The 12223-nt window shown below is 36.5% G+C and overlaps 1 protein-coding gene across 1 annotated transcript; it reads left to right on the top strand.

Annotated features, from left to right (window-relative positions):
• The first annotated feature begins 1843 nt into the window (after positions 1-1843).
• On the top strand, positions 1844-3661 carry LOC132163666 (gibberellic acid methyltransferase 2-like). Its single transcript, XM_059574034.1, has 3 exons — positions 1844-2395; positions 2668-2961; positions 3288-3661. Exons 1-3 carry the CDS (start codon positions 1844-1846, stop codon positions 3648-3650), a joined length of 1209 nt encoding a protein of 402 aa, XP_059430017.1. The 3' UTR covers positions 3651-3661.
• Positions 3662-12223: the final 8562 nt, after the last annotated feature.

Raw genomic sequence — 12223 nt, 5'->3', positions numbered from 1 at the left:
ATTTATTTATTAAAAAAAGAAAGAAGAAAAAAAGAGAACCACCTCTTTAGGTGGACCACTTTATTGCCTTTCACTTGTACCCGTAGTTATTTTGTGATGTATACTTGCCAGTCCCTCAGATATATAGACTGTGAGGTCTCTTTCCTTCTTAAGGATTTAGGACCACCTCTCTCTCTCTCTCTCTCTCTCTCTCTCACACAGCCATACTCGGGGGACCCAATTTTCTCGTTCAGCCTTCTGAACAAGGATATCCCACTTCTTTGAATAATGATTGTCCTTGCTACGTAGGCATCTTTACACTGATAGGAACAATACAATCCAACCAAGAACTATATATATATATTCCCTTCAATTCTTTGCTCAACTTCACATTTTTGACATAACTAGAAGCAAATGTATTGTAAAATTTCAAATGATTAAATTTATAATTTTTTATAAAATTAAAATTTTAAAATAAGTGATATTTAAGTGATTAATTATTTTTTTTTTATCAACTTAAAATTTTAGACAAGTGATACTGGTGTGAATTTTTAAAAAAAGATGTACAGTAAAATTCCAAGAGGAAAAACAATATGTAGAGATAAAATTTTGGATTTTTTTTCTCCCCCTTTACAGGGCCAATTTTTGCATCTTGTTGAATGTTTTTGAGTTGATAAACTGCACCACAGAAGCAACAGAATGTCTCTTTTGACACCTATCAGCCTATCACTCTCTTTTGATAATTCTTCTACGAAAACTAATTCTAATGTAAACTTATATAATGCTACATGTTTTCTTAAGCCAAACGTAACACATCGAGAGACTGACAAGTCAAAGAGACCATCGGGGTGTCACTTACGACAGATACTCTGAAAGTGAAGTAAGGGGCGGCTCTTCCAATATGGGGTCCCACAACCCCAAAAGGTGTAAATACATACATACAGTTCGTTCCCAATATGCTGTAAGCCTGCAGTAAACATCCTACGCTACCCACAAACAAAAAATAAAGTAAAATAAACAAAAACAAAAACAATAAAAACAAGAAAATAAGAAGAAAGAACAGCTGTAACATTCCAGATTTATCTCACAAGCCCCCACCTCTCATCCCGTCATCCCGTGCAAGAGCGTGAGAATTAGGATGATATCATTATCATATGTTGGGAAGCTTATAGATCGATGCTAATACTAGAGAAAGATGTAGGTGTTAACGTTATTCGTTCCACGGAGAAGGATATATAAAAAAAAAAATCTAAAGCTCGGAGAATAGAATGCGAATTTTGATTGGCTTTCATGATTTCAATACATGCAGTCCCCTTTAAAGTAGCATAGGTAATAATCATAAAGTCTAGGGTACGAAGAAACAAAAAGACTCTTGAAAGCTCTCCTACTGTATAGTCTCTTTACCCTTTGTGACCTCAACTATCTCCCTTCTTTGCTCAAATAAGTTCACTTGGGACACCAAGGCATGCATCAGATTAGCTAGGTCGGTTAGAAGTTCAAGATAAAAAGGGCATGCACGCCCGAGTTTGTTTGGTTGTGATTGTTTAAGAGTCGTCCTTTTGTGCTAGTTGGAGTTGGTTTTAGGTAATTAAGAAAACCGTGTTGCAAAAAAAAGAAAAGAAAACCATGTCCAAGATAAAAAGGGCATGCACGCCAGAGTTTGTTTAGGAGTTTGCTTGGTTGTGATTGTCTAAGAGTCCTTTTGTGCTAGTTGGAGTTGGTTTTAGGTAATTAAGAAAACCATAAACCCGTATGGTATGGTTTAAATAGGTGTATATATATATATAAAGCTTGTGGGTTTTTACTCAAGCCCTGAGTGGAGTAGTTGTTCTTTTATTTTTCCTTCGTCTGTTCATTAGAGAGGATGAAGGAATCAATTGCCATATCTACCAATAGAGAGGCTTTAGAGCCCGAATACAAGTACTGCTTGCAGACATGGGCCGGAGGCCTTGATAGATTTCTTAGTATGCAAGGTGGAGATGATGACGGCAGCTATGCAAAGAATTCAGAAGCTCCTGCATCTGCAATCACCATATGTAAGCCATTGTTCTTAGTGGCTATACAATCTCTGAAACTTTTTAGGAGAGAGGAGGAAATGGATTCTGTAAGAATAGCTGACTTGGGTTGCGCAACTGGGTACAACACCTTAGCCACAATTGACATGGTTGTTGAGAGTCTAAGACACCGATACATCCAAGAGTGTGGGTTGGAGCCCGAGTTTGAGGCCTTCTTCGCCGATCTCCCTTCAAATGATTTCAACTCTTTATTCCGGTCATTGCCTGCCGCCATGTTATCCGACGGCAAAACAAGGCGATATTTTGCTGCCGGTGTGCCTGGATCATTCTATGGTCGCCTCTTTCCTAAAAGAAAGCTTCATGTCGTGGTTAGCTTAAGTGCTTTACAATGGCTCTCCAAGGTGACTCTCTGACCCAATATACTATTCCATTGATATCTCGCGAAATTGTCCTAAAATAGTTTCCTCTACTTCGTGTCGTGTTGGTTGTGACAGAAAATACATATACTTCATCTAACATCTCGCTGTATGGTGTTGAGTACTGGCACCAAGCTAGGACTCGATCTGGAACTATATATATATAAACCAAACCTACGTGATAATTAAACTGACTATATATATATATATATATATATATATATATATATATATTCTTTTTTCATTCGATAAATCAGATACCAGATGAAGTGCTGGATAACAAATCACCAGCTTGGAACAAAGGGAGAGCGTGGATTGATGGAGCAAAGGGAGAGGTAGTTGAAGCCTATGCGAAGCAATCCGAAGAGGATTTGGAGAGCTTTTTAAGATGCCGGAAGGAAGAGATTGTACGAGGAGGAATGCTGTTTATGGTAATGGGAGGAAGGCCTCGATCCGAGCAACCTGAGAATCAGTTAGGGGATCCAGACTCAAGAGCCAAGCACCCTTTTACAACTTCCATGGACCAGGCTTGGCAAGTCCTATTAAATGAGGTATCTGATCGATCATCGGCGAATTTATTTATATGTTATATATGGCTCCTCTCATTTACATCACATATATTCAATGCAAAGCGTATGCCCGTCATATCATCACTTTTTGCCTTTTTCCACATTTTCTTCTTTGTTTCTGTCTTTCCTTTATGCATTTTTTTCTCACAGCGCGCAATTCTTCGTTATCACAAGCACACCACCATTTGTAATCTGTTAGACCCAACACCAATTAATATTCACATCTTGATATTGATCACTTCTTTTTCTTTCCTTCCCCCAAAAAAAAAAATAAAAAAATAAAAAAAAAATAAATAAATGAATGAAAGGGTTTGATAGACGAGGAGACCAGAGACGGGTTCAATATTCCGGTATACATGAGAAGCACGGAGGAGGTTGAGAGGGGAATAAAGAGATGTGGTGGGTTTGAGATACAAAGGATAGAGTACCAGAAGATAGTGGAGCATTCAGAGGAGAAGCATGAGGAGTGGATCAAGGATCCGGTTTCCTATGGGAGAGCCAAAGCAAACCTTGTCCGTGCCACCCTGAGGCCCATAGCAGAGACCCACCTCGGTCCCTACCTCTCTGAGGAGTTGTTCAAGCGCTATGAGAACCGGGTTTCTTCTGATACTGTCCTCCTCCATAAGACTTGTTTCTATGGTGTTATTATTGCTTGTGCAATTAGAAAGTGATCAAACTAAAAACACCATTTAATTCGCTCCCCCATTGTATCACCGAGAGATGTAGAAAAAGCAATAACCACACCGGGCCGGTAATGTTTGACATACAACGACTGGCCGATGCCCATCTCCATGGTCCTATATTCGGTTGTAATTCATCTTTCAGTTACTTCTCTGTATGTTTCAGCTAATATATGACATCTTTCCCTTTTTTGGTTTAACGAAACACACGCTCACGGATCCGGATCCGGATCCTGGTCCAAAGTCCAAAATGGACGAGAGAGTATTCGAGACTAAAATTTCTTAAAAGAAATCTTAAGGTCACAAATAGGATATCCCTCCTTGTAATAAAAAAATTAATAAATTATTATTTAAAGTTTTATACATATCATTTTTGCCTTAAGGGGTAGTTGGCCACCCCATTTTTGCTCTAGGGATGGTCGAAGCCACCACAATGTTTACCTTTTAGGGTGGTATGGCAAACACTGTGGTGGCTTCAACCATCTCATGGCCATTGGGGTGGTGAAAGGGCCAAATTGTTTTTATTTTTTATTTTTTTAAAAAAGGGATTTGCCTTTAGGGGTGGCCGATCCAAGACCCATGAGATGGTTCGGTCACCCCCAAAGGCCGGTTTGGAGTGGCCGAAGACATCCTTATGGCCTTTGGGGGTGGTGCGACCAACCCCAAAGGCAAATTTCATTTTTGTTTTTTTTTTTCATTTGACCCTTAGAGGCTAGGTGAACGAACCACCCCCAAAGCTCTTGGGCAGTTGTTTGGCCACCCCTAGATAAAATAGGGGTGGCCCGCCATCCCTATGGCCAAGATAGGGTGGCCAGTCACCTTATTATTAATTTTAATTATTTTTTTATTACCATGACATGTTTCATATTTGTGATCTTAAGATTTCTTGTAAAAAATCCTAACCATTAAGTAGATACCGGTTTATTTTGAACCGAAAAGGATCCGAATTCCCTGCACACGTACTCATGTTTACTTTCTCGGCATGTTTCAGCTATATATATATATATATATATATATATATACCCACACACGAGCTAAAATCATAGTGACCTATCACAAGCGACAGTTACGTCATGAGGAAATACTAGTGCATGTGGATATGTTAAAAGATAAATTTTAAGGAAAAAAAGGAACCCAAAAAAAAAAAAAAAATGTTTCAGAAGAGTAACGGAAACACTTTGAGGATGTGCTGGCTAGTTGTAATCATTTGCTTTGAAAAAAAGGAAGATAATCGGAATTCTCAATGGAAATTTATTGTGTTTTCAAAATATCAGCTCTAAGTTGCAGAAAAAGCTAATGATCGACCATGCGAAAGGATGTTTTACATTCATGGAAAAACTACCACTTATAGGAATGGGGACTAAACGGAAATGTAAAGAAGGTGTTTGTAAAAATGCATAAGAGAAAGGTTTCCTTCGTATTGCATTTTCGAGAACAGTATTGCTCTACTTATACATGTACATCAACCAGCCCCAATTCAAAAATAAGATTATATATAACCACATGAAATTGAGATTTTCAAATTCAAACATCCTATTATTGCCTGCAAGCTTAGAAGAACGAAAATCTTCGCGGAGTATTTGGGAAAACTTTTTTGATTTGATAATAATTCAATTCAATTTATGTTTTACATTTCAAACTAACATGTATATATAAGAGAAATACTTGTAGAGAAAATAAACATAATCCTAATAAGGAAAAGAAATAAAGTCCTAATCAAATAAAATCTTAATATAAAATAGAAAATTAAATATAATTAACAATTAACTAGAATCATGACAAATCTTTCATTTTGTATTTCAATTTTTTGAGAATGAGTAAAATTTTAATCAAACGCGTTACTCCAATATTAATTTTGACATTTTTCTTATTTTCTTTTTTCATGAAAAATATGGGTAAATGTCATCGTACGCCACTTGTTTAGCAACTTAACCTTATATGAAGTGTTGTTTGGAGATGGCTTGGATGGGTGTCGATCATTATCAGAATTACTCTTATCTGGTGGGTTGTTGTGACTATCATCTTTATCTGAATCAATACACCCTTTCAAACACAACAATAAGATTATTATTAATTTTGTTTTTGTGAGCAAATAAGGAAAATGTTACAATGAATCGAAAAACTGAAAAATGGTGGGCTCCCCAACAACAAACCAAAAACAAAAATACAATGCAGCAAATAGAAACAAATAATAGAAAATCGGCCAAACAATGACCCAATCCTCTGGATCTTGGTGAACATACTACGAAATGGCACCACTAAATGGTGTTTGAAGTCCGGCAAGAAGCTAACCGATTTGGAATCTCCAACAACCACCAAGAGAAAGTTGTCAATGGAGAGACATTGTATTTCCATCAGGATCCGAAGAAGAGAATAGAACATACTAGTTTCCGGAACAAAAAGTCTCCAACCCAAGATCACACCACAAAAGTACATGGAAACTATAATCCAAGTAAGCAAAAAAGAACAAAAAAAATGCGGAATAATAAAGTAAAATATAGAAAATGACAAATGCACCATAAAACAGGAGTTACTGTGGAAGATGGCAACAAAGGATCAGAATGAGGGAGCGAGTCACGTGGTAGTCACACATCGGTGAGTGAGATCCACTTGTGGGCGTGTGGTTGCTAGATGGAGAAAGGGAGGGTAGCAGAGAGGCCATGGAATATGGTGGTGAGGCACGTCTGAGGTTTGAACTTGTAGATGAGGTTGATAGATTGGACCTAAAGAAGACCAAAACTAAAAATCCCTTTAGATCTGAGAACTAGCCATTGTATGTGAGCGGGGTGAGGATTTCGAGTGGTGTGGTGTGGCGCAAAACGCGGGTGGAATTTGGCATGGAATAGGGAGAGCAATAGTCGTGTTAAATGGAGTGAAAGCTATCTAGGAGAGAAAGGAAAACCGTGCAGTGGAAAGGAAGGAGAAAAAGGAGAGGAGGGAAGAGTGGGAAGTGTTGGACATAATTTTGGATGGTGCAAAATATTCTTGTTGATGCTAAACCATATTAATCCGAAAAATAATAATAAAATAAATAGAATGCAATTGAATAAAATTGAATAAAATTAGAGTAAGGAAAGATCTTACAATACTATAGAACCATGTAAGAGCGTTGTCCTTAAATATTGATTCATATATCTCGGAGTATATAACTTTGTGTAATTGAATTTCTTGACACGCAACTTCCTAATATATATATTAGTGCACTTTGGTAAACTCCCTTTTCTTTTTAACTTATGAATGCCTTGTGTTACTTTTTGTAAATGAAGAGAATCTTCAAGATAATTTATGACCAAAGGTCAAAATGTTTTGAATTTTTTCTCTTAATTCGAATGAATAATCAAAAGAGTAATGCTCGTGTGTCCCTCAAAGATGATGTGAACATTAGAAAATTAAGGGGAAAATCCACTTTACCCCCACTGAAGTTTCAGGGGTTTTCCAATTTGAACCCCAAAGTTTAAAAAGTGGTAATGTACCCCTCCAATGTTTCAAAAATTTTCAATTTAAACCTTCCATTACAATTTCCGTTAAATTGGACGGAATTTTTTTTTAAAAAAGCCCGAGGGTAATTATGTAATTTTAGAGATTTCCGTCCAATTTAACGGAAATTATTAACGGAAGGTTTAAATTGAAAATTTTTGAAACATTGGAGGTACATTGCCACTTTTTAAACTTTGGGGTTTAAATTGAAAAACCCCTGAAACTTCAGGGGGGTAAAGTGGATTTTTCCCGAAAATTAATTTACAATAATCAAACGGTGAAACCAAATTTAATGACCCAACGGTCAAAACCGTTAAACCAATTAAAGTAGAGTTTTGTTTTTCTTCAGTAAAACTCATGAAAAAGTTTTAATATCAAACATACAAATGTTCGAAGCAATTGTTATGACCATTAATTACAAAATGTTTGTAACAGTACAACAGAAGGGAGGAGAGAGGAGAAGATGTCCATCTCTCCTCCCTTGGAGAGCATAGATGGTGGTGGAGCTGGGAGGCCTCACAAGGAGGAGGAGAAAGACCTTACTCTAGAGTAAAGGTGGAGTCTCTCTCCCTAAAAAGATGATAGAGTGGATTCCAACAGTAAGATATGAATGTTGAGTTTGTCACGTAAGAAATGAAATCTGGTGGAGATCAATGGCTTGGTGAGTATATCTATAATTTGGTCTTTGCTTGAAATAAAACAAACATCCAAGGTTTAGCTTCCAACCTGAACCTTGAAAAAAATGGGTTTTTGATCTTGATATGCTTGGTTCAAGCATGAAAAGCAGGATGGAAGGTGAGATAAGTTGCTCAAATACTGTAGCACCAGAGAACTGAGGGTTGAGATAGAAAAATCTCAAGCATCTTAAGAAAGGATGGAAACCAAATTAATTCAGCAATGGTGTTTGCTAATGCTTTATACTCAGACTCAATGTTCGACCCTTTTTTTTTTTTTAATAGAAAGAGGGAAAGGTTACAAAGGAGGATCTTTCCCATTCTTGATCCTGATGGAAGATAGAATGGGGGATCCTGTGGGAATGCTACCAAACACCAGGTGGGTAGCGGCCCATTTTGCTAAAGCGTGTGCACGATAATGTGTTGCTTGCTAGAGCTCCAAGATAACAGACTGGGGCCAAGATAAACACAATACCCACTAGAATGCCAATCATTTGAACAATTGGCTGAGTTTGAACATGGAAAATAATCATTTACACAATTTTTCTCTTTTGGAACCATATACTCTCCTTTTAAAAAAAAAAAAATAATAAAAAAAAATACCATAGCATTTAATTATGTTGAATAATAAACTTGATTTTAATAATATTTAGTTGAGTCTTTTCATTTCATATTTTCATATGTTACTAAGTGAGTTGGAGATGTTGTGTCTTTTAGTTTTTCAAGAGTTATTTTGCATATGAGTTACATGAGAGTTATATGAGATGTAAATGAATGGAGTTATTGTGAAGAAGTTAGAAGAGTTATTTGTATCCTATAAATACCCATGTAAGCAAGTTATTCTATCAAGTTGAATAGAGTTGAATAGTCATCTTCCTATTTTGTGTTCTCTCTTACTCAGTGTTATTTCCAATTTTCAACAAAGTGGTATCAGAGCCACAGCTTCTAGATCCTAGAGAAATGGCCAATTCAACATTCCCATTTAAATTCCCTCACATTTCCAAAGACAATTTTGATAATTGGTGCATTCGCATGAAGGCATTGCTTGGATTGCAAGATGCTCGGGAGATCGTAAAAAAAGGCTACGATGAGCCTAGTGATGACGTTCCTTTGAGTCCTAATCAAAGAGAGGCTTCTCAAAGACTTCTACAGAAGGATCAACAAGCTCTCACTCTTATTCATCAATGTTTGGATGAAGCAATGTTCGAGAAACTGGCGAATGCAACCACCTCCAAGCAAGCATGGGAGATTCTTTTATCAAGGAGTTAATAAAGTGAAGAAAGTTCGCCTTCAAAAATTAAGAGGTGAATTTGAAGTTTTGGGAATGAAAGAATCTGAGTCGATTGCGGATTATTTTTCAAGGGTGTTGGCCATAGTAAATCAAACAAAGAGATATGGAGAAAAATTGGAAGATGTTTGAGTCATTGAGAAGATCCTTCGTTCCTTGCAACAAAAATTTGACTATATCGTTGTAGCTATTGAAGAGTCAAAAGATTTAGAAACCATAAGTATTGATCGACTCATGGGATCTCTTCAAGCCCATGAAGAAAGGCTCAACAAGAAGAAGGAAGAGCCCTTGGAGCAAGTTCTAGCTACAAAACTCTTTTTTCAAAGAGAAGGAAGAAGAGCAAGAAATGAGTCAAAGAGGACAAGGACGAGGATGTGGTCGTGGCCATGGTAGAGGAAGAGGAAGAGGTCCACGTAATTGGAACTATTACGAAGAGAAAGGTCAAGCATCAAGAGAACGGTGAAAAAGAAATAATTGGAAGCAATATGGAAGAAGGTGTGATAAATCTCAAGCTAAATGCTATAATTGCCAAAAAATATGGTCATTATGCTTGGGAGTGTAGAAGCCATTCTAACAATGTTGAAGAGAAAGTCAATTATGTTTAAAATGAAGAAGCGGAGCCCACTTTGTTGCTAGCTTGTAGAGGAGAAAAAAAAAAAAAAAAATTATGGTGTCTTGACAACGCAGCAAGCAACCATATGTGTGGAGACAAAGACAAGTTTGTGGAGCTTGATGAATCGGTGAGCAGGAATATAACTTTTAGAGACTTGTCTAAAGTTCCAATAAAAGGGAAAGGTACAATCTTGATTCGCTTGAAAAATGGAGGACATCAATTTATTACAAATGTTTATTTTGTTCCATGTATGAAAAGTAATATTTTGAGCTTGGGACAATTCTTGGAAAAAGACTATGAAATTCATATGAAAAATCGTAGTCTTTTACTAAGAGATGACAAGAAAAATTTGTCTCCAAGAGATAGCTCAATCGACTGGGACAACACCTAATGAAACAAAAGAATTTGATAGCCAAAGTTCCCATGACAAGCAATAAAATGTTTTTATTAAATATTCAAACGGATGTGGCTAAATGTTTCAAGACTTGCTTGAAAGATTCATCTTGGATTTGGCATTTGAGATTTGGGCATGTAAATTTTGGAAGATTAAAATTGTTGGCACAAAAGAAGATGGTGAATGACTTGCCTTCTATTAATCAACCAAATCAACTTTGTGAAGGATGTCTTGTTGGCAAACAATTCCAGAATTTTTTTTCAAAAGAATCTACTACAAGAGCAAATGAGCCGCTTCAACTTGTTCGTACGGATGTTTGTGGTCCAATTAAGCTATCTTCATTCGGTAAAAATCGATATTTCCTTCTTTTCATTGATGATTTTAGTCGAAAGACTTGGGTCTATTTTGTAAAGGAAAAATCTCAATTTTTTAAGGTTTTCAAAAAATTCAAAGCCTTTGTGGAGAAACAAAGTGGCTATTGTATTAAATCCTTGAGATCCGATAGAGGAAGCGAATTCACATCTAATGAATTTAAAGAATTTTGTGAAGCAAATGGAATTTGTCATCCTTTAATGGTTCCAAGATCACTACAACAAAATGGTGTTGGTGAAAGGAAGAATAAGACAATTCTCAATATGGCTCGAAGCATGTTGAAGACAAAAAGAATGCCTAAAGAGTTTTGGGTGGAAGCTATTGATTGTGCTGTATATATATCAAATTGTTGTCCTATAAGATGCCTATGGAACAAAACACCACAAGAAGCATATAGCGGAAGAAAGTCAAGTGTTTCTCATTTGCGAGTTTTTGGAAGCATTGGCTATACATACATACCGGATCAAGAGAGGTCCAAGCTTGATGATAAAAGCAAAATGTACATTTTCATAGGCTATGACTCAAGTTCTAAAGGCTACAAGCTTTAGAATCCAAATTCCGGTAAAATTGTCATTATTAGAGATGTGGAGTTTGATAAAGAAGACTTTTGAGATTTGAGCATTCAAGAAGAAGAAAAATATGAATTCTTTCCTTTTCTTGAAGAAGAAGAAGAGTCAAGAAACAAAGAACCCACTATACCTTCTCCATCTCCAACAAATTCTAGTACATCATCGTCATCATCTTCAAGAGGGAGTTCTAATGAAATGCCCGCTTATATGGCTCATAATAGCTACATTTAGCTATTTTGGGCTTTTTTTTTTTTTTTTTTGTCTCCAACAGTTTAACTCCAAAGTAGTTAAAGCATACATTTTGCTACAGTGAATAACACAATTTTGCTATTCGCTGTAGCACACTAGATGATTATTTTATTAATTTTGCAATTATTACTTTTAATTGTTTAATTTTTCTCCCTCGCCTTCTGTAGTGACCCTAGGTCAGATTCGGTCGGGCTGGTTTTTCTCCCTCGCTTTCTGTAGTGACCTTAGGTCAGATTTACCATGCTACTAAAGATGTACATCATTAGTAGCATGGGTCACCCGAGGTCAGATTCGGTCGGGCTGCTAGTGTTATGGACAATAGCGTACAATGGTCAGGGCACAGGCATTGTATTACAGGTCCCTCGGGATAGTTCCAACCCTGCTTAGAAAAGATAATATCTCGGGTAGACCATACTGTTAAACTATTTACTATTACTCATGATTATAACATGTATTATATCTTTATTGCATCCATGGACTGTCATACCTAAATTGTTGCATTATTTACCAAACAGAGTTCATTACTAAAGTGGTATGGGTATTATGTGCATTAACTCTCACTAAGTCCTACTTACCTCCCTTTTATTTCTCCTATGATGTACAAATTGCATGGTTTAGCTAGCTTAGAAGATGATGCCTACAGACTGGACTTGGGTGATTGCTCAGGATTTGATTAGAGTCATTTTTGAAGATTTAGATCCAGTTTGGCTAAAATCCATGTGGGATGATGGATGAATCACATGGGTGGATATGATAGAAATTGTCATCTCTTTGGCATTATTTAAAATTAGGCGTTGATCTTATTACTTTATTGCAAGACAATTATTTTTTGAGTCTGTAATATGTTTATTTTGATAGCTAGTCTTCGACCAGTACATTCAGGAGATCTATTTATGTTATGATGATTTATCCTTACTCTGGTGATTGT

Source organism: Corylus avellana, chromosome ca10, assembly GCF_901000735.1.
Source record: "Corylus avellana chromosome ca10, CavTom2PMs-1.0".
NCBI lineage: Eukaryota > Viridiplantae > Streptophyta > Magnoliopsida > Fagales > Betulaceae > Corylus > Corylus avellana.
This window is presented reverse-complemented; position numbering and strand designations above follow the sequence as displayed.